The 27,248-nt window shown below is 43.7% G+C and overlaps 1 protein-coding gene across 1 annotated transcript in view; it reads left to right on the forward strand.

The window, feature by feature from the left end:
- Positions 1 to 27,248, forward strand: part of LOC129708268 (transmembrane channel-like protein 6) — a 70,599-nt gene that overhangs the window by 9,468 nt on the left and 33,883 nt on the right. Inside the window, 4 exon segments of the mRNA XM_055653913.1 lie at positions 20,254 to 20,406; positions 22,233 to 22,378; positions 23,030 to 23,140; positions 26,578 to 26,733. Of these exon segments, the coding sequence (XP_055509888.1) occupies positions 20,351 to 20,406; positions 22,233 to 22,378; positions 23,030 to 23,140; positions 26,578 to 26,733 (469 nt within the window). The 5' untranslated portion in view covers positions 20,254 to 20,350.

Consider the following 27,248-nt stretch of genomic DNA (forward strand, 5'->3'; position numbering starts at 1 on the left):
GTTTTACACTATTTGGCGTGTGTTTTTGAAACAATGTACTTGTTCCTTTAATATCAAAGCTTGATTTACGCGCTGGTATTATTGGAATAATGCGTTCAAATTTAATGCTGACAGCGTAATCGAGTATATGTTTAAATTTGAGTGTTTTGCATTCTGACAAAGACAGTTTGGGTCTATCCTAACCCGAAACCTTGGATGATCAGGGAGGTTCACTCTCTGCTAAAGTCTAGATCCAAGGTTTTCAAGGTGGATGCCAAGAGAGAAGTCTTGACCATGCTGCAGTCTCAATACAACCAAGCAGATGCCAGGAGACTGTGGCAGGCTCTGTGTACCATAGTGGGCTGTGAGCTGAAATTGAAGATGATCTCTATCGCTTGCATCTCTACTGCATGAGCTGAATGGGTTTTGGAAACATAGAAAAGTAGATGCAGGAGTAGGCCATTCGGCCCTTCGAGCCAGTCCTGCCATTCAATATGATAGAAACATAGACATAGAAATTAGGTGCAGGAGTAGGCCATTCGGCCCTTCGGGCCCATCATTGCTGATCATCCAGAGTCAGTACCCCTTCCTGCTTTTTTCCCCTCTTCCCTTGATTCCGTTAAGGGTTTTATGCTCTTTTGACCAGGCAAACAGTTCCACCTTGGCACATCCCCCATTGGCAGCACCCCCCATTTCCGGCTGCCTGCGGCACACATATCTCAGTGGCAGAGTCAAGTCTGTTTTCAGATGGGTAAACTCTAAAGCACCTGGCTCAAATGAAGTTCCTGGACGGTTCTGAAATTGTAAATGATTCAACCGGGAGTATGATATTATTCTGTGTGAGATGGAACTGCAGATGCTGGTTTAAACTGAAGATAGCCACAAAAAGCTGAAGTTACTCAGCGGGTCAGACAGCATCTCTGGGGGAAAAAGGAATACATGTCATTTCGGGTCGCGAAGGTCTGAAGAAGAGTCTCTACCCAAAACATCACCTATTCCTTTTCTCCAGAGGTGCTGTCTGACCCGTTGAGGTACTCCAGGTATTTCTGTCTTATTATATTCTCCCTGGCTTGCATTGCAGTCTGGTTATGAAACGGTGAACGTGTCCTAACATAAGCTGGAAAATATTACCAATATAAGAGAGCTGTTAAGATTTTCTTAATTTTATTTTGAATAAAGATGATGTACTGGAATTTATGTGAGGTCTAAGAATTATTGTGTACAGAATAAAGGAAATTATTTTCCAGAAAGGCTCTTTGGAGAAGGCGCTGTAAATGGAAAGTACCTTTGAAATCGATCTAAATCTTTCAGAAAGGTTGCTCCATTATGCATTAGTTGACACAGCCAAGAGCTCTGATCTTGAAGTCCATCAAATGCTTTAAGGGCCTGTCCCACTTGGCCGTCATTTGCACCTCATTTACGCGTCATATGTAAAATAGGTCGATGCATCGGCACGAGTGACGTCGCGCGCAAATCACGCGTCATCATGCCGTCTGGTGCACGTGACATCATTAGAATACCCTGCGGTGCGCGGCGACGCATGGTTACGCACGGTGACGTAACCATGCGTCACCACGCGATACATTTGAGACGTCGGGACGCCAATGCGTCAGCGTGCGTACGCGATACGTCATGCAGGTGGCGCACGAGGATTACATGCAGCACGAAACCCTGGACTCCGCGCGATACCGCATTCAACTCCATGCCTCTCCCAGCTACCCACACGCTACCCGTGCATCACAATGCGACCACCCCATTTTTGGTAAATGGCACAAAAATGACGGCCAAGTGGGACAGGCCCTTTAGCCCCATCTGATATTTTCAATTAGTTCAACAAATAATCATGTGGGCTTTGTGCATGTGATGATGATAAAGCTTTCTAGGAACTTTGTCACCATTTAATCCAATGCTAAAAACTACTTACTGACCTGTAATGCTGCTGCTTGTGAGAATTTAATTGTTCTGCTTTCGGAACATATAACAATGAATCACTCTTGACTCTCCCTTGGAAATATGTCAATCTTTACACCATGTTTTTTTCCCCTGGATATTTCATTTGACATTCAGGATATGGCCTGCCCCTCAACCATAAGCTTGTGTCTCAATGATAACGAATGCTGATGCTTACCAAAAGTGTCCTGTGCATTGGAGATTTTTTTTTTTTTGAATCCTCATTTTTTACATTTCTTCAAACTAGTGGATGATTTCCGTATTTTGCTGGAAATTGACGTAAATTATTCAAATAACTCTGTAATTCCTTCCTGTTTAAAATTTGGAATTATCTAATCTTGATCACGTCTCTTCGTAGTTTGTGGACAAAACGAATCGACAGTTTTACAAGTTTGCTTGTTGGCAGCAAGCCTTGCATTTCAGGAACAAGGTTGTCAAGAAAATAGACTGGCACTTCAATGCCAGACGCTGACACGTTCACCAATCCAGCGTTCAGTTATCCAGAAATGCTGATAGTTGGACCTGCAGCTCGCGGGTCAGTTGGAGTGAGCTGGGGTCCCAGAGAGCGAGGGGGTTGTGCAGCCAGAGTGATGGGGTCCATTGTGTGGCCCACGTCAGGGTTAGAAACTCAGATAGGTTTGCAGCTGTGGCAGGTATTCGAGGTGCTTCTCCATTCCAGGTTCATAAAATTGTAGATCATCAGACATAGCAGCAGGATTAGGCCATCCATAAAGGAGAGGGTTTACATGAATACAATCAAGCCGCCCATAGTGCACAGATATAGGGTAAAGGGCGCAGCATTTAGTGCAAGATATAACACTGACGCCCAAAAAAGTCTGATTAAATATAGCTCAAAGGTTTCCAATGAGTTGGATGGGAGGGAACCCAGACGCCCAGAGTTAAAATTTTGATGGCTTATTCTTCAAATACGCAATATTCTTTGGTAAGAATTGTAAATTGTCCCTTGTGTGTGTTGGATAGTATTAGTGTGCAACGATCACTGGTCAGTGTGAACCCGGAGGGCCGAGTCTCTAAACCAAAACTGGTCTTTGCATTAATGTGTACTATCCACATAATTCCGTTAAAATGGAATAATCGCTAACAGGCCTGAGGCTCCACCAGACTTGCTACCAATGGAAGTTTGCTCTTCACACACTTTATGCACCAATCCAGCAATGCATCACTGCGATATCAGAGGACTGGTAGGGTGATCGGCCAAATACTGAAGACTGCAATTTTAATGTGATGTGCCCAACACAGCTATATAGTATACGTGATCAGATAAAGAGCAAATCATGAAATGTTCATAATTTCTTCAGCATATGGAAGTGGTCCCCATAAACAGAAAGAAATACTGTAGATAGACTCAAAATGCTGCAGCAACTCAGAGTCATCTCTGGAGGAAAGGAATATGTGACGTTTTGGTTCGAGATACTTCCAAATGCTCTTTCAGATACACTGTATTGGGCAAGGTTCTATTCCTTAGTAGGAAATTATCCAATAATCAGTTTGCCTTCCACCCCCAAAACTAGTCAATTAATTATGTGTTTTATTAAATTCAATAAATTGCAGAGAAGGAGAAATGAGAATTATCTGCTTTGCACCCTTTGGTAACCCTCTGTTTCACAAGCAAATCTTATCAGTGGTATTCCTGAGATGGTGCCTTCTCCGGTGGTGCGGGACATCTTCTTCTGTATGTTCTCATCTGATCTGGGATGTGGTTCGATCCTTGCGTTCTTGGGTAATGAATCTTTGACACATGCTATTTACTTTAGCAGTCACAGTAGCAGTCTTTTTGCATTTAATCTATCGTTATTTCATGTTAAGGTTTGCTGGTTTTGAGGAAATTAAGAGTTGTAAGAAATCTTAGAAATGCAAATTCAATTATTTGTTTACCGATCACTCAAAGGTTTTTCTGTCTCTGAGAAAAATGCAAGGATGGCATGTTGTAAAAACATTGTGTAACAGTAGATATGTTCAGACATGTCTTACTGGCTTACTTTTCCTGCTTTAGCAGTAAGACTTCATATTTTAAAAGGGAGTCTGTGGATGAAAGTTAACTTGAACATTTCTTCAGTGAATTGGTGAATTCGTAAGTACTTTTTAACTTTAACATTCTAGTACTTTGTTGGTTAACTTTATGAAGTAGTCAAGAAAGCTCTGGTAACAAGAATGATAGGGAGACAGAGGAAGGTGAATAGAACTTTTCGCAGATCTTCTATTCATGTGGATGATTTTTATGCTGGAGACTAGGCCACTGTAATGCCCAGAAACATCACTTTGTAAGCAAATGCAGGATTCCCACATTCCCAGCCCACATTCACTGTTATTGTTTTTAGTCTTTGGTTGACCTTAAATGTGGTATTCCCTAGGCATAGGGGGAGGAAACAGTTCATCATCTCACACAGGACTAAAAGGGCAGGAAAATTAATATAAATTCCATTCCTCAGACCAACCAGATGTTAACGGGAGTGAACATTTCTGCTCTCATGTTTCTAGTTAAGATCGCCTTGCCGCTGCGCTCTTTGGATAAATTGATTTCTTAATGACATCTTTCAGCAGGACATTGAGATTGGCACAAGTTATGGTGCTTGTAAAATTTTAATTTGCTTTCATTAAGAGCTTCTCAGATAAGAATCTGTGCCAATTCATTGCTCAGACATTTTGCCTTTGTGTTTGTTTCCTATTAATTTCCTAATAACTCTGCCTGTTATCTAGAGGTGCTATTATTTGCTACTGCTTGACATCTTATTGAATAAAATGTAAATTTCTGTGTGGTTGTTTGATCCTCAAATCTGAGGGATAGTTAGTTAGCAAATGTTAAAAGTCACTTCCTGCTCCCTTCATGCGCCCCTTCTTCCAGACAGCATTTCTGCAGAGTAGTCTCATAATTCAAATGTATTTTGCATAATGCAACATATTTCCATAAACTTTGTAGCTGTTGATTTGTTCCATTATTTTTTCATATTCCTTTCTTCCAACATGTAGGAGGCCAATTTGATATCTAGACATTGTTAGCTCTCAACAACCCGTCAATCCTATTCCCCCACTTATTCCCCCATAATACATAGATACATAGACAATAGGTGCAGGACTAGGCCCTTCGAACCTGCCCCACCATTCAATGTGATCATGGCTGATCATCCACAATCAGTACACCGTTCCTACCTTCTCCCCATATGCCTTGATTTTGCTAGCCCTAAGAGCTCTATCCAACTCTCTTTTGAATGCCTCATCAGCCCCCACTGCCTTCTGAGGCAGAGAATTCCATAAATTCACAACTCTCTGTGTGAAAAAGTTTTTCCTCGTCTCAGTTCTAAATGGCCTCCCTCTTATTCATAAACTGTGGCCCCTGGTTCTGGACACCCCCAACATCGGGAACATGTTTCTTGCGTTTAGCGTGACCAATCCCTTAATAATGTTATGTGTTTCTAATGTAATCTATTTTCTCTTCCCTCTTCTCCTGCTACCCGTAAACAAAACTTGCAATTTACACTTCCAATTGATCTATCTGCATTTCTTGGGGATGTGTTGGTAGTTGATTACTGGGGGACAGGACATCCCCCACATGGTCACGGGGAGAAAGTTCAAATTCCACACACGGGCGGCACAGTGGCGAAACGGTAGAGTTGCTGCCTCAGAACGCCAGAGACCCAAGTTCGATCCCGACTACAGGTGCAGTCTGTACAGAGTTTGTACGTTCTTCCCGTGACCTGCGTGGGTTTTCTCCGAGATTTTCAGTTACCTCCCACACCCCAAAGACGTACCGGTTTGTAGGTTAATTGGGCTTGGTATAGTATGGAAAACAAACTGTCCCTATTGTGGGTCGGGTAGCGTTAATGTGCAGGGACCGTTGGTTGGTGTGGACTTACTGGGCCGAAGGGCCTGTTTTCGCGCTGTATCTCTAAACTAAATCACGAGGTCAGTGCACACACTGGTTGCCACGGCTGTAAGGCAGTATTGCTAAACTGTGCCACTGTACTGTTCTTTAATTACAACTTAATGTTCTCATTTAGAATGATCTATCTACCTAACAAAAAACAGTATTGGTGACAAATTTGAATGGCTGCCATTTATGTTTGATGTGATTTTTTTTTTTTTGCTGTTCTTTATTTAAACATTAATAACACACCATCCTTTCTTGGAATTTTGCGCGGATAAGGAACATTTAGCTTTGATTAGAGAAATACATCTTAGTTGTTGGACGTGTTTCCTTGCTGCACACACCCAGTTGTAACATGTTTTTGTGTGTAGATGGCCAGTCAGTCAATTCATTCCATTTACATTCTCGAGTCACCTCAGCAACTTTGTATTACTTCCATGTGGGTGAAGAAAGAAATGTGAGTGTGTTTGCAGGCTGAATGGGGAATAAAATACTTATTCACTGCTGAGGCATGAATTACAGTGATCATAATAATCGATTATCTTGATCATTTAATAATCTTATCTGTTGTTTTGGAAAATAAGTTGGAGAGTAAAGAATGTTTAAGGTGAGTGGTAGAAACTGGGAGGAATTGATGACAGTATGGACTGAATATAGTTGGATTATATTAGTATAAATGAGTAGTTAATGGTCAGCATGGGCTTTCTGGTCCAAAGGGCCTGTTTCTGTGCTGTGACACGCTATGACTAAGGGGATCCTGAGGCACGATGTTGAGATTGGTAAAAATGTGTTACGTGGTCCCTGTTTTTCGCTGCACTTTATCCATCTGTTAATATTATGTTCAACCTTTTAAAATAGTAGTTTAACCTACAGTGAGCAGACCAAACAGTGATAAAAGGAGTGACACAAAGTGTTGGAGAAACTCGACGGGCCAGGCAACATCTCTGGAGAACAGGGGTAGGCACCTACGTTGTTATGGATGAGTCAGGCCGAAGACCATATTTTCTGTGCTGTATGATTGACGGAGTAAATCCTGTTTTCTGAGAAAATTGGTTTTGGGTATTGTTGCACAATAGAATATTTACTGTGAATCATGTGCATCTTTGCCCCAGCTTGAATCCTTTGACTGCTCAAAGGTTCAATGTTTTTTTTAAAGTCACATTTATCTTATTACAGTGAAATTCTTTTTATCACACAGTTCACCAAGGTATTACTATACATAAGCACAATCCTAGATTAACTACAAAGTGTATAGGAATAGTGTCTTTTTTCAGAGATCTTTGGTTTCCTCAAACACTCCAAAGACGTAGGTAAATTGGCTTGGCATAAGTGTAAATTGTCCCTAGTGTGTGTAGGATAGTGTTAATGTAAAGCGATCGCTGGTCGGTGCAGACTCAGTGGGCCGAAGGGACTGTTTCCGTGCTGTATCTCTAAACACTCTTATTCTTCACTAAGAAACTAAGGGTGTGCCATCCAGTTTTTGGTCTGTGCTCTCCACTGTTAAAGTCTCTCAAAACCGACTTCTGTTTCCTTCCTAAAAAACAGACAATTACATTTTTTTTTCTTGCAGGGTTTATTATTCAATTTCACATGTTGCAAAACTTTAGACATGGCCACCGCTATTTATAGATTCTAATAACAGGAAACAGCTGAGGTTAGAGTTGGGCAGACTGGTTGGGTGAGTTCTTGAACGTACATTCCCGTAACGCCTGTAAATATCGAAATTACCTTCGCAAAAAAAAAAAGTAGTGCTGAATATTTATTTTGCTTGGGGGTTTGGTGGCAGCAACGTTGGTATTCCAGAACCAGTAGGACAGATTGCACATGTGAACAAGGGAACTTCTTGGAGGAATTTTGAGTGTGTCAGTAATTAATAATAACACGGTGGCGCAATGGTAGAGTTGCTCCCTTACAGCGCCAGAGACCCGGGTTCGATCCTGACTACAGGTGCGGTCTGTACGGAGTTTGTACATTCTCCTTGTGACCTGCATGGGTTTTCACTGGGTGCTCTGGTTTCCTCCCACACTCCCTAAAATTGCACTGTTAACGAACTTAATTAAACTGGTAGCTTTCAGGTTTTTGTCATAATCAGTCAAGAGTGTTTAATTGTCAATTGTCACCAACAACAAGATAATGACATTATAACTTGCAGCAGCGTAACATGCCAGTAAATGCAAAACATACAGATAAGGTGAGCAGGCAGAGATTGAGAAACTCCTCCACTCGGAGGGTAGTCCATAACTAAGAAAAAGCTACAGAAGCAGATACAATTACCACTTTCAAAAGACATTTGAAGAGATACAGTGCCCTCCATAATGTTTGGGACAAAGACCCATCATTTATTTATTTGTACTCCACAATTTGAGATTTGTAATTTTTAAAAAAATCAGATGTGGTTAAAGTGCACATTACCTGATTTTAATAAAGGCAAATTTTATACATTTTTTTTCACCATGTAGAAATTGCCGCTGTGTTTGTACATACAGTGCCCTCCATAATGTTTGGGACAAAGCCAATCATTTATTTATTTGCCTCTGTACTCTGCAATTTGCGATTTATAATAGAAAAAAAAATCACCCCCCCCCCCCCCCCCATTTCAGGGCACCATAATGTTTGGGACATGGCTTCACAGGTGTTTGTAATTGCTCAGGTGTGTTTAAATGCTTCAGTAATGCAGGTATAAGAGCTCTCAGCACCCAGTCTTTCCATCACCTTTTATTGCTGTTTATCAACATGAGGACCAAAGTTGTGCCAATGAAAGTCAAAGAAGCCATTATGAGACTCAGAAACAAGAATAGAACTGTTAGACACATCAGCCAAGCCATAGGCTTACCAAAATCAACTGTTTGGAACATCATTGAGAAGAAAGGGAGCACTGGTGAGCTTACTAATTGCAATGGGACTGGCAGGCCAAGGAAGACCTCCACAGCTGATGACAGAACAATTCTCTATAATTTAAAAAAATCCCCAAACACCTGTCCGACAGATCAGAAACTCTTCAGGAATTGGGTGTGGATATGTCAATGTCCACTGTCCACAGAAGACTTCACAAACAGAAATACAGAGGCTACACCGCAAGATGCAAACCATTGGTTAGTCACAAAAATAGGATGGCTAGGTTACAGTTTGCCAAGAAGTTCTTAAAAGAGCAACTACAGTTCTGGAAAAAGGTCTTGTGGACAGATGAGACGAAGATTAACATATCAGAGTGATGGCAATAGCAAAGTATGGAGGAGAGAAGGAACTGTCCAAGATCCAAAGCATACCAACTCATCTGTGAAACACGGTGGTGGGGGTGTTATGGCCTGGGCATGTATGGCTGCTGAAGGTATTGGCTCACTTATCTTCATTGATGATACAACTGCTGATGGTAGTAACATAATGAATTCTGAAGTGTATAGACACATCCTATCTGCTCAAGTTCAAACAAATGCCTCATGGTGTTCATTCTACAGCAAGCCAATGATCCCAAACATAATGCTAAAGCAACAAAGGAGTTTTCCAAAGCTAAGAAATGGTCAATTTTTGAGTGGTCAAGTCAATCACCCAACTGAGCATGCCTTTTATAAGCTGAAGAGAAAACTGATGGGGATTAGCTCCCAAAACAAGCATAAACTAAATATGGCTGCAATACAGGCCTGGTAGAGCATTGCTAGAAAAGACACCCAGCAACTGGTGATGTCCATGAATTGTAGACTTCAAGCAGTCATTGCATGCAAAGGATATGCAACAAAATACTAAACATGACTACTTTCATTTACATGACATTGCTGTATCCCAAACATGATGGTGCCCTGAAATAGGGGGACTATGCATAAACACAGCTGTAATTTCTACATAGTAAGACCTTGCGTATAACCTACTTGAACCCCTCCAATCTGGCTTTCGCCCCCTCCATAGCACAGAAACTGCTCTCCTCAAAGTCCTCAATGACCTCCTCACCTCTGCTGACACTGGTTCCCTCAACATCCTCATCCTCCTCGACCTGAGCGCAGCCTTCGATACATTGAACCATAACATCCTGCTCACCAGACTCAAAGACCTCGGCATTGAAGGCTCTGCACTCAGCTGGCTCCGTTCCTACCTTTCCAACAGATCCCACTTCATCTCTCTCCACAACCACACCTCTGCTACAGCCACAGTCACTCAAGGCGTTCCCCAATGCTCCGTACTCGGCCCCCTCCTCTTCATCATCTACATCCTCCCCCTTGGTCAGATACTCCGCCACTTCAACCTGGACCTCCACTGTTACGCCGATGACACCCAGATATACCTCGGCACCAAGTACCCAACCCCCCCCCCCCCTCCCCCATATCAACTCCTTGTTTGTCAGCTATAAAAACCTGGATGCAACATAACTTCCTCAAACTCAACAGCGATAAGACAGAATTCCTCCTCATAGGCTCCAAAGCCACACTCAGCAAAATCAATAACCCCACTCTCACCATCGACGGCACCACTGTCCCCCCATCTCCCCAGGCCCGCAACCTTGGCGTGATCTTTGATTCCACCCTCTCCCTTGAGCCTCACATCCGCCATGTCATTAAAACCTTCTTCTTTCATCTCTGCAACATTGCCAAACTCAGACCCTCTCTCACACCTCCCGCTGCTGAAAGACTCATCCATGCCTTCATCTCCTCCCGACTGGACTATTGCAACTCACTTCTCCTTGGCATCAGCTCCACCTATATCAACCGACTCCAACTGGTCCAGAACGCAGCCGCCCGACTCATCACCCACACCAAATCCTGGCATCACATCACTCCAGTCCTCAAACAACTTCACTGGCTTCCCATCTCCCACCGGATCACCTACAAAATCCTGATCCTCACCTACAAAGCCCTCCACCATCTGGCCCCCCCCATATCTCACTGACCTCCTCTCCCCCTACCAACCCTCACGGTCCCTCGGACCCACATCAGCCGGTCTCCTCTCCATCCACAAGTCCAACCTCCGCAGTTTTGGGGACAGAGCCTTCTCCAGGGCAGCTCCCAGGCTCTGGAACTCCCTCCCCCAACTGATCTGCAATTCCGTGTCCCTCACCATCTTCCAGTCCCGCCTCAAGACCCATCTCTTCACCTCTGCCTATCCTTAGCCCCACGTCCCCCTCCCTTTTCATCTGTGCATTAATTGCCTCATATTGTGTTTTGAATTGTATTCTGTCTTTATTTTGTGTACTAGTCATGTCTCTACTATTTATTTCATTCCCCTTACATGTTTTTCCTTTACCTGCTAAATGTTTGTAAGGTGTCCTTGAGACTCTTGAAAGGCGCCCATAAATAACATTTATTATTATTATTATTATTATTAAAATGTATAAAAATGGCTTTTATTAAAATCTGACAATGTGCACTTTAACCACATGTTATTTTTTTCCATTACAAATCTCAAATTGTGGAGTACAGAGGCAAATAAATAAAGGATGGGCCTTTGGCCCAAACGTTATGGAGGACACTGTATATGGCTAGGAAGGGTTTAGGGGGACATGGACCAAATGCAAGCAAATGGGAATAGCCCAGATTTCCACTTGGTTGGCAGTCACATGGGGATGAAGGGCCTGTTTCTGCTGTGCAGAACTTTGACTATGGAAACCAAGAATGAACCTGGTCTGTTGGAAACCTGAGACCTATGCTCCACTGTCACTGCCACAGCCACTGTGCTCCAAAGTAGCTGAAGAGTTCTGTGCGGGACCTGCAGACTTCGCCATGCAGGCGAAGGTGGTGGATGCCAGGGAGAGAGTAATTTGGGGATGTTGTACACTCTTGCACTGTGCTCCCATCCTTGAGACCTATCCAGAATCCTTTCCGCAAGCAATGGTCAAGCACCCTGATTCAGGTGGCTTTGAGCAATCCCTGTCTTCGTCCACATGGAGTGAAGTTGATAACTTTGAGCTTGGACCCTCAGACTGATATGGCCTGCATGGGGTTTCACGGTGCAAATAAACTTGTCGTGTTTGTCACACAGCAGGCCATCGTAAACTTAGTTTGGTTTTCACAGCTGAACCACTCCTGAGATGCTGTTGGCACATTTTCAGGGCTTGGACAATAAGAATTTATTTTTCACAGAATTAAAGTAGATGAATTAAGAATTTCATTGATCTTTTACTGGTGCATAAGACTGGTTAGCACACAACAAATGCTTTTCACTGTACCTCTGTGCATGTGACAATAAACTAAACTGAATTCTCATAAATAACAAAGATCATCACCAATCTCTATGGTACACTTATACTCACAGACTGCCAATCAGAAAAGCATCCTTCCACCCCTCCCTGTATGTTGGATCCAATGAGCAAGTTCACCTTGGATCCAATGTGCTTTAATCTTCTGGGCTGGCCTATCATGTGGGACCTTATCATATAGACACACTCAACCACCTTGCCTTCATCAATCTTCTTAGATAGCTCTTCATAAAATTTATTAAACCAAGTGAGATTGGATTTTCCGCACAATAAGCCATGAACAGTCCCTGTCTTCCCAAATGTACATAAATCCTATCACTTGGGATCTTCCCCAGCAATTGCCTTCATCTGATAGAAAGGCAATGTCAGAGAAACCATGTTGTAGTGCAACAGAGATTTTATTTCCCTCTCGATACTTTTCCCACAAGTGCTAATCCACAACGGTGTTGAACATACAACATTGAACCATCCAGCACAGGAACAGGCCTTTCAGCCAACAATGTCCATGCTGAACATGATGCCAAGTTAAACTAATCTCCTCTGCATTCACATGATCCATATTCCTCGATTCCATGCGTATCCATGAGAAGGATTAAAATCTATTCTGTTGCCTATTCCATTAATTTCAAGAATAGAAGATAGACACAAAAAGCTGGAGTAACTTTGGAGACAGGCAGCATCCCTGGAGTAAAGGAATGGGTGACGTTTTGGGTTGAGACACTTCTTCTTTAGAATAGGCCGGTGCTAGTAAACTTATATTGAAATCTGGTCTTAAGAGTATTCATACAAGGGTGTGCACTTCATTCCAGCCGAACAGGAACAGCTCACCAACATGTACACACAACAAACATTGATGTCATTACATTCTATATGCATGACTTAATTAAACATCATTCATTGATTCACTGCAGTTGCCTCTTCAGAAATGATACTCAATCAGGATTTGTTTTAAGTAGCATCCTGATATGAAATACAACCATTCCAAAACCATTTCAGTCTGAAGAAGGGTTTCGACCCAAAACGTTGCCCATTTCCTTCGCTCCATAGATACTGCCTCACCTGCTGAGTTTCTCCAGCATTTTTGTCTACCAAAAAATATATAATTTAGTGAACTGTGCATATTTGTAAAACAGGAGGTGACGGAACAGCATACACAACAAAATCAAACAGCCTTTAAGCACTGAGACTCTCCATTTCTAGAAGTTGATTTTCTGTACCAGTGAAAATGCTTGGCAGCAATGGTATTAAACATTGATTTACATTGAAATGAAAAAGCCCAGACAACTTCTGATGTTTTTATTGAATATCAATTGAACAAACACCAGAGTTTCACACTTCCATGGTTTATGCTGCCAAGAATCAGAGGTAACATTGGAGTGAAGCTTAAACTTTAGACGTGGATACAGGTGGAGGTCCCTCGTGCATGTTCCACCATTCAGTGATGTTGTGGCCGACCGTTTACCTTGGTGCCATATACCTGCACTTACCCTTGCTTTCCTTAATCTCTAAAAACTATCTTTAAATTGAATGTACAGTTGAGTCACAACAGCCCCCTTGAGTAGAAAACTCCAGTATCACTACACTCGGTGTAGACATTTATCATCTCTGTTCTGAATTACTGACCCCTAATGTTAAGACTGATCCCTTGTGTATGATCCCATTCTATGACTCTCTCATAAGAAGAAGTAACAGTTCTGTTCCAACCCTATCAAGCCCCTTTAACAATTTTAAAACAAGGAATGGGGGAAATTGGAAATGAAATCAAAAATTGCTGAAGTTAATCAGACACCATCTGTGAAAAGGGAAACTGAGTTAATGTTCCCAATCACAAATCCTGTGTCAGATCTGGGGGGGAGAGAGAAAACAAGTTAGTTTTCTGTTGCCGGAAGGGTGGGATAAAGCAAGGAAAAAAAAAATGATTTGATGAGGACAGGATTGCCATGGTGATGCGCTGTTGATAAAGCTATCTGGATGATATTATTAAGGAAAGTTAGAGACAGTAAACAAACAAAAAATGAAGTGCAGGTTTGAGCTACAAGAAATACCATTCCATCAAACTACTGAAGAGAAGAAAAACTGAGTTGATATTAATTTACAGCAGGGCTGACCAGTTCTGAAGCAAACCAAGACAGCGAGGTACAACATTAAGTGTTTGAATTCAGTGTTCAGTCGAGAAGGTGCAACAAATTCAGGTGGTGGGTGAGGTTTTGTTGCTCAGGCTTGCATTGTGCCTCATGAGACCAGTACAGGAGGCCACAGAATGATATATTGGAATGGGTTTCAATGGAGAATTTTACTTCGGAGTCACGTGAGTGACTACGTGAAGAACCCACCCAGCGCGCAGGCGCGGCATTACGTCAGCAGTGCAACAGCGGCAGCAGCTGGAGCCAGGCTCTCCAGCTGCAGCATAAAGACGAGACCTCAGGTAAGTGCCTTTTTTGTTACAGAGTCGCGCTAGAGAGAATAATGGCCTCTCGCAAGCGACCAGCCAGGAGGACTGCCTGCCCAACTCCACCCGAGGACGGGTCCATAGCGGGACGGCAGCCTCTCGCAGCGGAGGAGCTTTTTCAACGCTCCCGCTCACCCGACACCGAGCCGCCCCCAGTGCTGCAGATTTCAACGCCCCGCACAGGGAGGAAGGCGACACATAAAACCGACCGGCCGGTGTCCTCCGATGAATCGGAGGAACGGGAACACTCTCCCCCACCGAAAAGGGGAGACGCTCGGATCAGCTGCATGAGGCAGCTCCTCGAGCGCATGATAAACGAGGAGATGCGGCATCTCCCAGGAGGACGGGCTTTGGCCTCCTCCTCTCCACACCCTTCTGTACCCTCTATGTTCGAGGGCAGTAAGGGAGGCCAGGACTGGGCTGGCCTATCCCAAGGGCAGGCGGAGGATATCGTCAGCATGCCGGGCGTGCCGGAAGAAGAGCTACTGGGTGTAGTGGGCCGATATGCGGCACCACCAACAACTGGGATGGTGTTGCCACCCAGAATGGCGGCCACTATAAACAGGCTGTCCAACAACCCGCTGCAGGACAAGGCTGTCCAGCAGGCCCTTGACAACTACATCGCGCCAGAAAATTGCGAGGCGCTCAGGGTCAAGACGGTCAATGGGCAGATCTGGAACCAGCTGGGGCAGCAAATCAGGGCTCAGGAAGTCAAAATGCAGCGAGTCCTGAAGCTCCACTCAGCAGCCGTCACCGCCTTTGCTCGGTCCGTTGGGGATGAAGACCTGACCATACCCCAGCAGGATGCCCTCGCACTGATGTGCAGCACCACGTATGAGCTAAATAACCTACGGCGGGACAACATCAGGCCTGCCCTCAACCCAACATATGCCGGCCTCTGTAAAGCTCCAGCGCCCGAACGACAGGCGCTGCTATTTGGTGCAGATCTGGCCAAAAGGCTCAAGGAGTTGGAAGAGGCGGCAAAACCAGTAGGCCTCATGAGGGCAGGGCCAGGACCGAGCAGGGTGAAGACACCCAGTTGGCCGCACGCCTCGGCAGCCACCAGCAGATACCGAGCTGGTGAAAGCCTGGTGACCGCCTCCCACTACCCCCAGTGCTCTTTTTTAGAGCGAGGCCCAGGGCGGAGCCGTGGGAAGATGCGCCGCCCCACCGCAGCACCAACACGGACAACCTTGGGCCAGACCCACCGAAAACGACCCCACAAGTGAACATGGAGGTAGGTGGGTCTGGTTCCTGTCAACATACACAGACAAAGGGTGTAGTATTAACAGGGGGACGTTTGAGGTTCTTCAAGCATGTTTGGTGCTCCCTTACTAACAATAAGTTTATACTCAACAGTATTAGTGGATACAAAATTGAGTTCAAACCAGGCGTAGAACCGCCAGTTCAGCACATGCCCCAAAGGGTGTTCCTTCCCTCGGCAGTTGAGAAGGTAGAAGGACAAGCTGAACTTGATCGGCTCGTGGCTAAAGGCATCATAGAAATGACCACACACCGCAAGAATTTGTATCAAATATTTTTCTCAAAACCAAAAAAGATGGTGGATGTCGCATTATTATTGATCTGACGTCACTCAATCAGTCTGTTGAGTATCAACATTTCAAAATGGAGACATTTGTCACTGCCAGACAACTGATCTCCAAGGGATACTACATGGCAAGCATAGATATCAAAGATGCTTACTATTTGGTACCCATTCATAAAGATTACTTTAAATATCTGAAATTTATCTGGAGGGGCCAGCTATGGCAGTACCGAGCTTTGCCCAATGGTTTAACGACAGCTCCCAGACTATTTACGAAAATTCTTAAAGTGGCCATGAAGAAATTGAGAGAACTAAAACATTTAGTTGTGGCCTATCTGGACGATGTTCTCATATTAGGAAGAACTCGGGAACAAGCTGTCGCAGGAGTGTTAGCCACTAAACAACTCCTTGAAACTTTGGGTTTTATCCTTCACCCAGATAAATCAATATTGGAGCCTACTACTAACATGGATTACTTAGGCTTCACTATTGACACGATTCACATGACTGTCACTCTGCCCAGAAACAAAACAGTTTCACTCATTGAAGCTTGTAGCCATTTAATTGCTACACCACAACCTAGAATACGGCATGTAGCCAGAGTTATTGGCTCTATAGTAGCAGCATTTCCGGCTGCCCAACATGGGCCCTTGCATTATCAAAATCTACAAAGAGCAAGGACTCATGCATTACGCCTTCATAGGGGGCATTATGATCGCAAAATGGATTTACCCGCTGAAGCCAAATCAGAACTTCAGTGGTGGGTTGACAATATTTGGCACAGTCACAGTCCTATCGCCGTAACCAATCCTAACATAACCATTGCAACGGATGCCAGTGCTTTAGGCTGGGGAGCTACTAACTCCATAGACAGCACAGGTGGCAGATGGACTAACTCAGAGGCATCGCTACTACAATCACTGGGCATTAACTTTTTGGAAATGCTCGCCGCCTTTTATGGGCTAAAAGCATATGCATCTGATATGCGGCACGTGCATGTTAGAATTATGATCGACAACACTACGGCAGTATCTTATATCCAGCACATGGGTGGCATTAAATCAGTATCATGCGACAAATTAACTGCTATAATCTGGCAATGGTGTGTCGAGAGACATATTTGGCTATCAGCTGCCTATTTACCAGGCAAGCTAAATTTAGTGGCGGACACCAGGTCACGAAAATTCAACGACAACATCGAATGGATGTTGGACCCAAAATTATTTGCTAAAATTGTCAAGCAATATGGTACGCCAGATATAGATTTGTTTGCGTCTAGGTTAAATCACCAACTACCCATGTATGTGGCTTGGGAACCAGACCCAGAGGCAGCAGCGGTAGATGCCTTCACGCTGGATTGGGGAAATTTCTTTTTCTATGCTTTCCCTCCCTTCTGCCTCATCAGTCGGGTACTCCAGAAAATTCAGGCAGACTCAGCCTCTGGCATTCTGGTCGTGCCCGACTGGCCTACCCAACCATGGTTCCCAATGTTCCACGACATGGTGGTAGAGACACCAATGGTCCTTCAACACCACCCCCAATTATTGACTCACCCGGTAACTGGCATTAGCCATCCATGCCACCAAAAATTGAAACTCCTGGTTTCCAGATTTTGAACAGGCCTTACCGGGGATTGGGGTTATCAGACAGAACAATCACCACCATGTCGGCATCCCTGCGAGTTTCCACCAAGAAACAGTACCTGACCTTCATCAGGAAATGGGAACAGTACTGTCTGGACGCAGGGACATCCTGCAAGACGGCTTCGATCTCGGATGTGCTGGAGTTCCTGGCCCACCTGCACCATGATCTCAAGATGAGCTACAGTGCCATCAATACGGCTCGGAGCGCACTGTCCGCATACCTCATGCCGATAGAACAGCATAGTGTGGGATCCCACCCTCTGGTCATCAGACTCCTTAAGGGGATCTTTAATACCAAACCCCCTACACCTAGATACACTCACATGTGGGATGTGAGTGTAGTTCTGACACACCTTCGAGGTTGGCCTCCGGTGGGATCCCTGAGCCTGGAACAGGCCACTTATAAAACCCTCATGCTCATGGCGCTTGTCTCAGCTCAAAGGGTTCAGTCGCTCCATCAGCTAAATCTGAACTACATGGTGACCACCCCAGATACCATTACTTTCACCATGCCGGGGTTGGTAAAACAAAGTAGACCAGGTACATCAAACTCCCCGTTGATCTTCCGGGCTTACCCTCCAGAACCTAGGCTGTGTGTGGTGACCCACCTTCATCATTATCTAGACACAACCCAAACGCTTAGAGGGAGAGAGAAAGCCTTATGGGTTAGCCACAGAAAGCCTTTTGGACGGGTAACCAGCCAAACATTATCCAGATGGTTGAAACAGGTCCTCAGCATGGCAGGGATTAACACAAATGTTTTTAAATCCCATTCAACCAGGGCAGCGTCCACCTCAGCGGCGGATAGGATGCAGGTTCCCCTAGACCACATCCTCAGAGCAGCGGGATGGTCAAGGGAATCGACATTCCAACGATTTTACAGGAAACCGCTGATGGAACAGGACGTCTTTGCGGATACCATTTTAAAAACCGCAAAGTTATGATTTAAAGCCCATGGGAGCTATTTTTTGTTATAGTTAATAAACATTTCTTTTATAACTAAACAAACTTGTTGGTCTTTAGCTACCACTTCCTCCCTCGATGATCTTTCGGCAGTGAGTGATATAACTGTTACACGGTTTGAAATCACAGACCTTTGAAGTCTTCACGTAGTCACTCACGTGACTCCGAAGTAAAATAGTAAGATTAAACGAGTACTTACCAGTACGAAGTTTGATCTGTATTTTATGAGGAGTTACGATGAGGGATTACGTGCCCTCCGCTCCCACCCTCATTATATAGATCAAATTCGGACTAATGTCTCGTTGGTCTTTACTATCTTTACTTCAACTAGTGTCTATCTGTGATTCCACACCGCTGCTTGGAAGTATGCCGCGCCTGCGCGCTGGGTGGGTTCTTCACGTAATCCCTCATCGTAACTCCTCATAAAATACAGATCAAACTTCGTACTGGTAAGTACTCGTTTAATCTTACTATTAAAGTGCCAATTATGCGTTTTTCAATGAGGCAGGATTTTCCAGGCACAAAACCATGCTGACTTTTCCTTTCCAGGTGATCCCAAGAATCTTAATCCCAAGAATGACAATTCTATTCTAATACATTTTGCAATAAAAACCAGCATGTCGACTTGGCTTCCTAATTGCATGGTCTCCCTGCATGTTAATTTATAGTGAATTCTGTACAACAATAGGCACCTTTCCATCTCTCTGCTTTTAAAACGTGCTTTGCCTTTGCTTTTGATTTTTTTGCTCCACATTTTTCACACATTACATTATTTTGCCATGCGCTTGCCCATTCATTTTCATCTACCTGTATCCACTGAAGCCTCCCTTTATCCTTCTAGACCATAGTGCTACTCGCATAATTTCATTGGCAATTGCGTGTGTGTGTCTGTCTCTGCAGAACTCCATTAGTCACAGTTTCTAAATCCGTTAATAGTCCACCTGTCCCTCCACAACACCCTGTTGGGTAGGCTTCTATCAGAACAGCCCAACACTGGTAGAAACACCCTGATTTCTAGATTTAATTGCCTGTATACAAGAACAATAAATAGCTGTCTTATTAACAATGCTTTATCACTGGGCTAACCATGCTAGTTTTTCTACAGCAAGGTATTGCATACATTTTAAATGGCAGCACAATGTTCAATGAAATTCTGAGAAAAGCTGTTCGACATTCACAAAGATGCTGTTCATATACTCTTGTAAATTTAAATTTAAAACATTGCAATACTTTGTTCTACGTCCTTAAAGACTGAATTAATTTTATGCTTTTAAATGTGCTTCTCGTATTTTCATGTGCAAAATGTGAACGTTTAATCCTCCTATCACTTTGTGCCTGGAATTCCCATTCATCAAGCCAAGCTGGAATTAACTGTGTGCGTGATGAGGTGGAATATTTTGTCTGAAGCTTAGTTTGACATCCTTATAATGACTGGAACTCCCAATCGCTTTGAAAATGGTTCAGTAGCTGTGGAACTGGTATTTCTACTTTCGCTCCTTGCTTCTGTTGTGTTTGATTATGCCTCGGAAACCTGTCAGAAATTGATGAGTTTTTCACAGTATTATGCACTAAATTATATTTTTGTCTATTAAGTAGGGGTATAATCATTTAGAAACTCATTAAAGTATTGAGGCAATGTTTTCATTTTTGTTTCAATAGGTGTCAAAAGAATGTTATGAGGTGATTTACTGCAAAGGTATTGGGCAACCACAAACATTAAATAAAACTACAAATCTGAAGAAATCACCTAAGCACCATGGCATGCAGCGTGAACTTTGACCTTGATAGTTTTGATCATGCTCCTGAGATCAGGTGAGTCACTTATCCTTCCGGTGAATTGCTTTGTTTTTTGACTCGGATCAGGCGTTCAGTTTACCAAACAGGAGATTATAATTCCTGGTCAACTGTGAGGTAGTTTATAAATATTTTTGCACAGAACAATAATTGTATGCCCTTTCCAAAAGAACAATTTAAAATCCTGGTCATGCAATGTGTTTGGATACTTCATGTGTGCACAGCTTCCTTCAGATGACCCCCCCCCCCACCAGGGAACAAAGCCTGAAGAGACCGTACAATGAGTGAGATGATGGTTTGCAGGACGACTGAGAATGAAGACGACTGCTTCAACGGGCCTTTGGCCGGCTGCAGCTGGGACTGTAAAATGGCGCCAAAATGATACCTCTTGCATTTAGACTCCGTGGGCTGTTCTATACATTCTGTACTAACTGGGGGAAGATGCTTATGTATGGTGATAGTCTTGCTGATTTGTATGCAAAACAAGTATTTCACTGTGCCTTGGTACATGTGATAATAATGAAACTATTGAACCATTCTTCTTCTTGCGGAGGCTCTTCTTGCACAGCCTAAATTTGTAGATCAAGTGGCATGAAAAACGACATCTATTTGTTTGTGCACGTTGGGTTGTTTACATTAGTTGAAACAGGGTGGACCATATGAAGGTTGCAATCTCCCACCCCATTGAACCATTCTGTTCTTCATCCTTCTGTGCATAAGACATGTATATGTATGGAGGCCTTATGCAAGTGCACTATCAATAATAGAAAATACCATTGTTTTCCACTCATGCCACCCAACTTTTTGTAGTTACCTTGGAGGACTTTCTATTTGCTGTTTAAATGTTGTATCACTGGCTGACCAACCTCCTGGAAAGTGAGCATTTATTTCAGATCTATTTAAGGAGACAAGACTCCAACATTTTATAATTGTTAAGCTAAATGCAGTTTTTGCCCACTGCCAAAGATAAAAGGTGAAGGGTGAAGCTCCACGAGCCAAAGCTCTTCCACAATAGAAATGTCTCAGATCATGAGGTAAATGGACAGAGTAGATGCACAGAGTCTTTTACCCAGAGTAGGGGAGTCAAGAATCAGAGGACACATGTTTAATGTGAGAGAGGAAAGATTTAATAGGAAGCTGAGGGGCAATTTTTTCACATGGGTATATGGAACGAGCTGCCAGAGGGAGTTGCGGCAGATACTATAACAACATTTAAATGATATTTGGACGGGTACATGAACGGGAAAGGTTTTGAGAGATATAGGCCGATGGCAGGTGGGACTAGCGTAGATGGGACACCTTGGTTTTCATGGACAAGCTGGGCTAGAAGGCCTGTTTCTGTGTTGCATGACTCTATGACTATAGCCTTGATAACAAATTCTGGCAAATAGATAGCGGGCTACTTGTCTTTTTTTTTAATTCTGCAAAATAAATATCTTCAAGTGAACTCCGACTGACTGAACCATAAAATGTTTCAAAGCAGCATTAATTTGGAGTCAATTCAACTTGCTGCTATTAAATGATTAAAGCTGGAAAATGTTGGTTTAGTAGATTAGCCCATCCTACGAATGCCTGGTTTTAATGATAATACGTTTTGAAAAACCGCATGAACCACTGTGGAATTTCTGAACATAAATTATGTAGTTAGAAATTGTTCCAGTACTGATCCAAATCCCAGAGTACTTTCTGATGAGCTACGAATTCTTGAAAGTTGAAATGGGGCTTTATATATATATATTTTAATGTGTTTGACAAGAACGGTGTGCATTTTGAAACTCATGTGTTTTGTTGTCAAAGGTTCCAATAGGCTTGGTGCTTAAAATATAAATATATTTTAATTCCAGTTACGATGATCTTGCTTCTCCTGACTCTTGCTTTGATGAAGATGTGGTTCATGATTCCTTCGCTCATCTACTCTCAGAACAAAGCCATCAAGAAATTGAGCCATCGGAGGTGATTGAGTTGGAGGATCTGCCCACTGTGGGCTTTGGTAATGCCCAGTTTTGTTTTAAATTATCTATCATTTCTGCAGGATTGCAAATGTGGAAATGTCATATCTATAATTAATTTCACACAATCATGTGGAAACATAAACACCAAAGGTGTGGGGTTAGAGGAGAATCATTTCGAAGAGCAAATGGTTATTGAGGAAGGACATCCAGAGCATGAGGTCTCCAGCAGCTGAAGCCCTGCTGATAAAATGCACACAACTTGAAGCTGAGGAACAGGGTCTTGGGAATGTAGTCAAACAAGGGGAGAAGACTTTGATAGGAGGGGATTGAAATGTGAGGATGTGCATTTCATATTTGGGGCTTTAGGGATCGAGTGCACGTGTGGGTGAGGAACAAGAAGTAGTGTTTTGAATGAGGGAAGTATCAGTCATTAGGCATTGACAACGGCAGCATTCACAACAGAGATGAAAAAAGTCAAAAGTTCCAGAATGAAATATGTTCCCCTTATGTAGAAACAAGGAACTGCAGGTGCTGGTTTATACCAAAGGTGGACACAAAGTGCTGGAGTAACTCAGTGAATCAGACAGCATCTCTGGAGAAAAAGGATGGGTGACGTTTCGGGTCGGGTCTCTTCTTCAGACCCTTAATGGTGGATTCTGAAATTCATTTTATGTTCTGATCTTGTTCAGAAAATTTAGGATATCACAGTACACCTGCTCAAAAACAGGAATGGCTTGAAGCTGACTGCTATGATCCAGCCACCATGAAAGTCCTTGCCTTCATGCCCAGTAGAACCATCGGTGAGTTTTAGCTTTCTTAATTATATTGCCTTACTTGAATGAACTGTGTACAGGTGCACAACCTTTTATCCGAAAGCCTTGGGACCAGACACTTGTCGGATTTCGGACTTTTTCGGATTTCAGAATGGAAGATTTTTAGCGTAGATTAGGTAGGTAGCGCGGGCGGTTTGAAAAGTCTGGAGCAGCTGCCTCCTCCCCGGAGACCGGGAGAATCATTGCATAAATGTTAGTCAGTTAGTTTGGAGGGATTTTATGTGGTGGTGGTGGTGGTGTAGGGGTGAAGGGGGAAACTTTAATTCTTAGTCCCCTACCTACCTGGTCGGCGACTCCCAACCTCGCGGAGCTGGGGGCTCCGTCCGGCCGCGGGCGGCGCCGGTTGTTGCTCCGACCCCGGCAACTCTACCCCTGGCTGCGAGGCGCTCCAAATCCAGCGCGGCCCGCGGCCGGACGTCCCAGCTCCGCGAATGTCGGGAGTCCGCGACGTCGCAGCGCTGGGATACCAGCGGGGAGCGAGCAATGCCTTACCGGGTCGCCGTGCGGCAAGCTCCAGAGCGCTGTGGCCGCCTTCTTCCAACATTCGCGGAGCGTCGCTGGATTTGGAGCCGCGGAGCTGGGGGCTCCGTCCGGCCGCGGGCGGCGCCGGTTGTAGCTCCGACCCCGGCAACTTTACCCCTGGCTGCGCGGCTCCAAATCCAGCGACGCTCCGCGATGTTGTGTGTCGGCGGCCACAGCGCTCCGGAGCTTGCCGCACGGCGACCCGGTAAGGCATTGCGCTGCGACGCCGCCGACTCCCGACATTCGCGGAGCTGGGGCGTCCGGCCGCGGGCCGCGCTGGATTTGGAGCGCCTCGCAGCCAGGGGTAGAGTTGCCGGGGTCGAAGCTACAACCTGCGCCGCCCGCGGCCCCACCGGCCACAGCGCTGCGGAACTTACTGCACAGCGACCCGGTAAGGCATTGACCGCTCCCCGCCTCTCCGACCAGGTAGGGGACTAAGAATTAAAGTTTACCCCTTCACCCCCCTTCACATAAAAGCCCTCCAAACTAACTGACTAACATTTAAGCAATGATTTACAGATGTTTAAGCGTCTCCCGGTCTCCAGGGAGGAGGCAGCCGCTACAGTAGTACAGACCTGGGTTGACCGTGGGTCGTTTTGGGTCAGGTTTGGCGCCAAACGCGAGCTTTGGTGCGCAGACGACATCTGGAAAAAATGGCCGGTTTTTGGAGCTTTTCGGTTTCTGGAACACCGGATAAAAGGTTGTGCACCTGTATTGTTTATATACATAGGCATCTGGAGACTGCATTGCACATTTATTAAGGGATATAAGGAGTGAATATATATTGCAGAAATTATGACGTTTAGCTCATTCTTCATTGTTTAAGTAGTTGAATATGAGATTGATTCTTTTGTTATTTGGAGAGTATTTGTACTTATTACTAAATGAGCCGAAACAAACTTGCCTCTAAGTTACAATTCCAAACAAAACTATCAAGGTATACTGTTTGTTCCGCAAGCTTCATGTCAACAAGACATTTTCTTTGCACCAAGGTGTTTATGACAATAAACTAAACTGAATCTAAGGATCATCCATGTCACAGGTCAGCCTGTCCATCGGTTCCAAGCCTGTGCATTGCCGGAAGAGCAGGAACTCGGGAGGAAGTGTTATCGCATTCAGAGTCCAGCAGCAAACACTATCATCCAGAGCGGAAACCAAAAGACATAGGAGCAAAAATTAACCCATTCAGCTCATTGAGTCTGCTCCACCCATCGACCACAGCTGATCTATTTTTCCCTCTCAACTCCATTCTTCTGCCTTCTCCCTGTAACCTTTGCTTACCAATCAAGAATCCATCAATCTCCCCTTTAAAAACCACCCAATGACCTGGCTTCAACAACCGACTATGACAATGAATTTTCACAGATTCGCTACCCTCTGGCTAAAGAAATTCCTCTTCATCAACATTCCGAAGTTACATCCTTTGATTGTGAGGCAGTGCCCTCTGGTTCTATACTTTCCCACTACTGGAAGCATCCTCTCCACCACATTTTCTAGGCCTTTCATTATTTGGTGTTTTTTGATGAGATCCTCTTCATTTAACCTTTGCTTTCTCTTAAATGAAAAAAATATTTTTTCGGTTGTTTTTGAATTAAATTAACTGTATTTCAAATCTTTCTATCAGTGACATTTGAAAAATCATTTTAAAAAGGCCTATGTTGGAAACAAGCCAACATCGGGGAGGTTGAGTGGGTAAGAGTCTTGGCATCTGATGTTTGAGGCTTGAACCTTTTGCTCCTTCCACTTTGTAGAATGGCTGGAGCAGCCAGGCCTCCCGTTGAGGCCTAGACCCACTTCTCTGCCAAAAAACAAGTTCAAGTTACATTTATTGTCACATGCACCAATTGGTACAGTGAGATTTGAGTTACCATTCAGCCATACGAATAAACAGAACACCATACACAATAGGATTTAACATAAACATCCCCACACTGTGAGGGAAAGCAATAAAGTGGTAAATGCGGGCAGATGCTGGTTTACAAAATAAGACATAAACTGCTGGAGTAACTTGATAGCGTTAGGCTGCAGAAAGGCACAAAGTGCTGGACTAACTCAGCGGGACAGGCTGCATCTCTGGAGAACATGGATAGTTGCCGTTTCGGGTCGGGACCTTTCTTCAACCCAAAACATTGCCTATCCATGTTCTCCAGCGATGTTGCCTGAATCGCTGGGTTACTCCAGCGCTTTCTGTCTTTTTTTGTGAGTGTGTGCAATAAGCCAGATTGGCTTTATTCTAATCAATATCCAGTTTCTATATCTACATTGTGTGTACATGGTGTATTTTGGCCTGTTACCTGGCCAATATTTTGCTTTTCTGGTGATGCTTTCAGATTTTGAGGACAAGACCTCGTGCTTCCGAGGTTTCGCCCTGCTGCTAATAGAAGGGGCGCAAAAAGCTAATTTGTAAACCAGCATCTGCAGTTTCATGTGTCTCTAAAAGGCAATTTGTCTTATTTAATTTTTTCTGTTTTAATATAGATAATAAATCCTGTTCCTGAAATTCATTTGGCAGTGTTCAATGCAGCAGTTTCATAAGCAAGAGGCCAAACTTTCACTGTTTTCATTTGGGTGCTGCAAGTTCAATACTTATGCATCGTTACGTTAAAAAGTAGTATTTTGAGGCTAGGATGGATAAAGAAGTTTCTGCTCAAAAACTTGCTTGGACTATTCCCCGTTAATTGTATAGTCAATAAATCTGCCTTTAGATGAAGGAAAAATGTATACAGTATCCATCTTCTACCACACTTCACCTCCAACTCAAAGTCAGTATCACAAGTTTGTTGGTGGGTTTATAACCATGTTAATTCCCTTATGTTCTTCACTTTGAATGTCAATTGAGATCACCAGGGTATAAAAGGAACTGAATGTTATGTGACATACAGGTCGGTCAAAGGGTGCAATTATCTCCGAATATTACAACCGTACATTGAGATTACGGAAAAAAAGAATTCGACCTGCACTGAAAGACATGCCTCGCTCGATGAGACCAAGCATTCGAGATGCAAATGCAGTAGACGGGAATTATGAAGAAGAATTAGGTGAGTTTTATGAAACAATAAATGGTGAAAAAGGAATTTAAGAGTCCATACTGAAATAGTTGTTTTATTATTTTATGTAAATTATTTAAGCAATCTGTCTGTAACTTGGTGAACTTTCATCATTGTGTTGTCTTGTGCTATGGTGGGATAATGAGTTAAATTTGTTTAATACAGAGGGTCTACCAATGTCACTTTTATCTTTTTTTTACCTTAATTGTATCCTTGCAATATAATTCCTGAGGTGACCCGTTGTTTTGTCAAACACATTTCATTGCACCGTTGACCCTGTGTTAACCTACATATGACAAATAACACTGAACTGAACTGGTCCGTTGACGACAATTTGATTGAGTTGGGGCATGTTGTACTGTGTTTTATCTTATTTTATCCAACTTCCCTTTCAAGGCGAAGCACCTGATAACAGAATTGAAATAATAGTCATCAAAAGTATTTAATTGTATGTGTGCACAATACTGTGGAGTACAGCCAAGTATCTGTCTTGTGTATGACCTCCC

The sequence above is a fragment of the Leucoraja erinacea genome, chromosome 23 (assembly GCF_028641065.1).
Source record: "Leucoraja erinacea ecotype New England chromosome 23, Leri_hhj_1, whole genome shotgun sequence".
NCBI lineage: Eukaryota > Metazoa > Chordata > Chondrichthyes > Rajiformes > Rajidae > Leucoraja > Leucoraja erinaceus.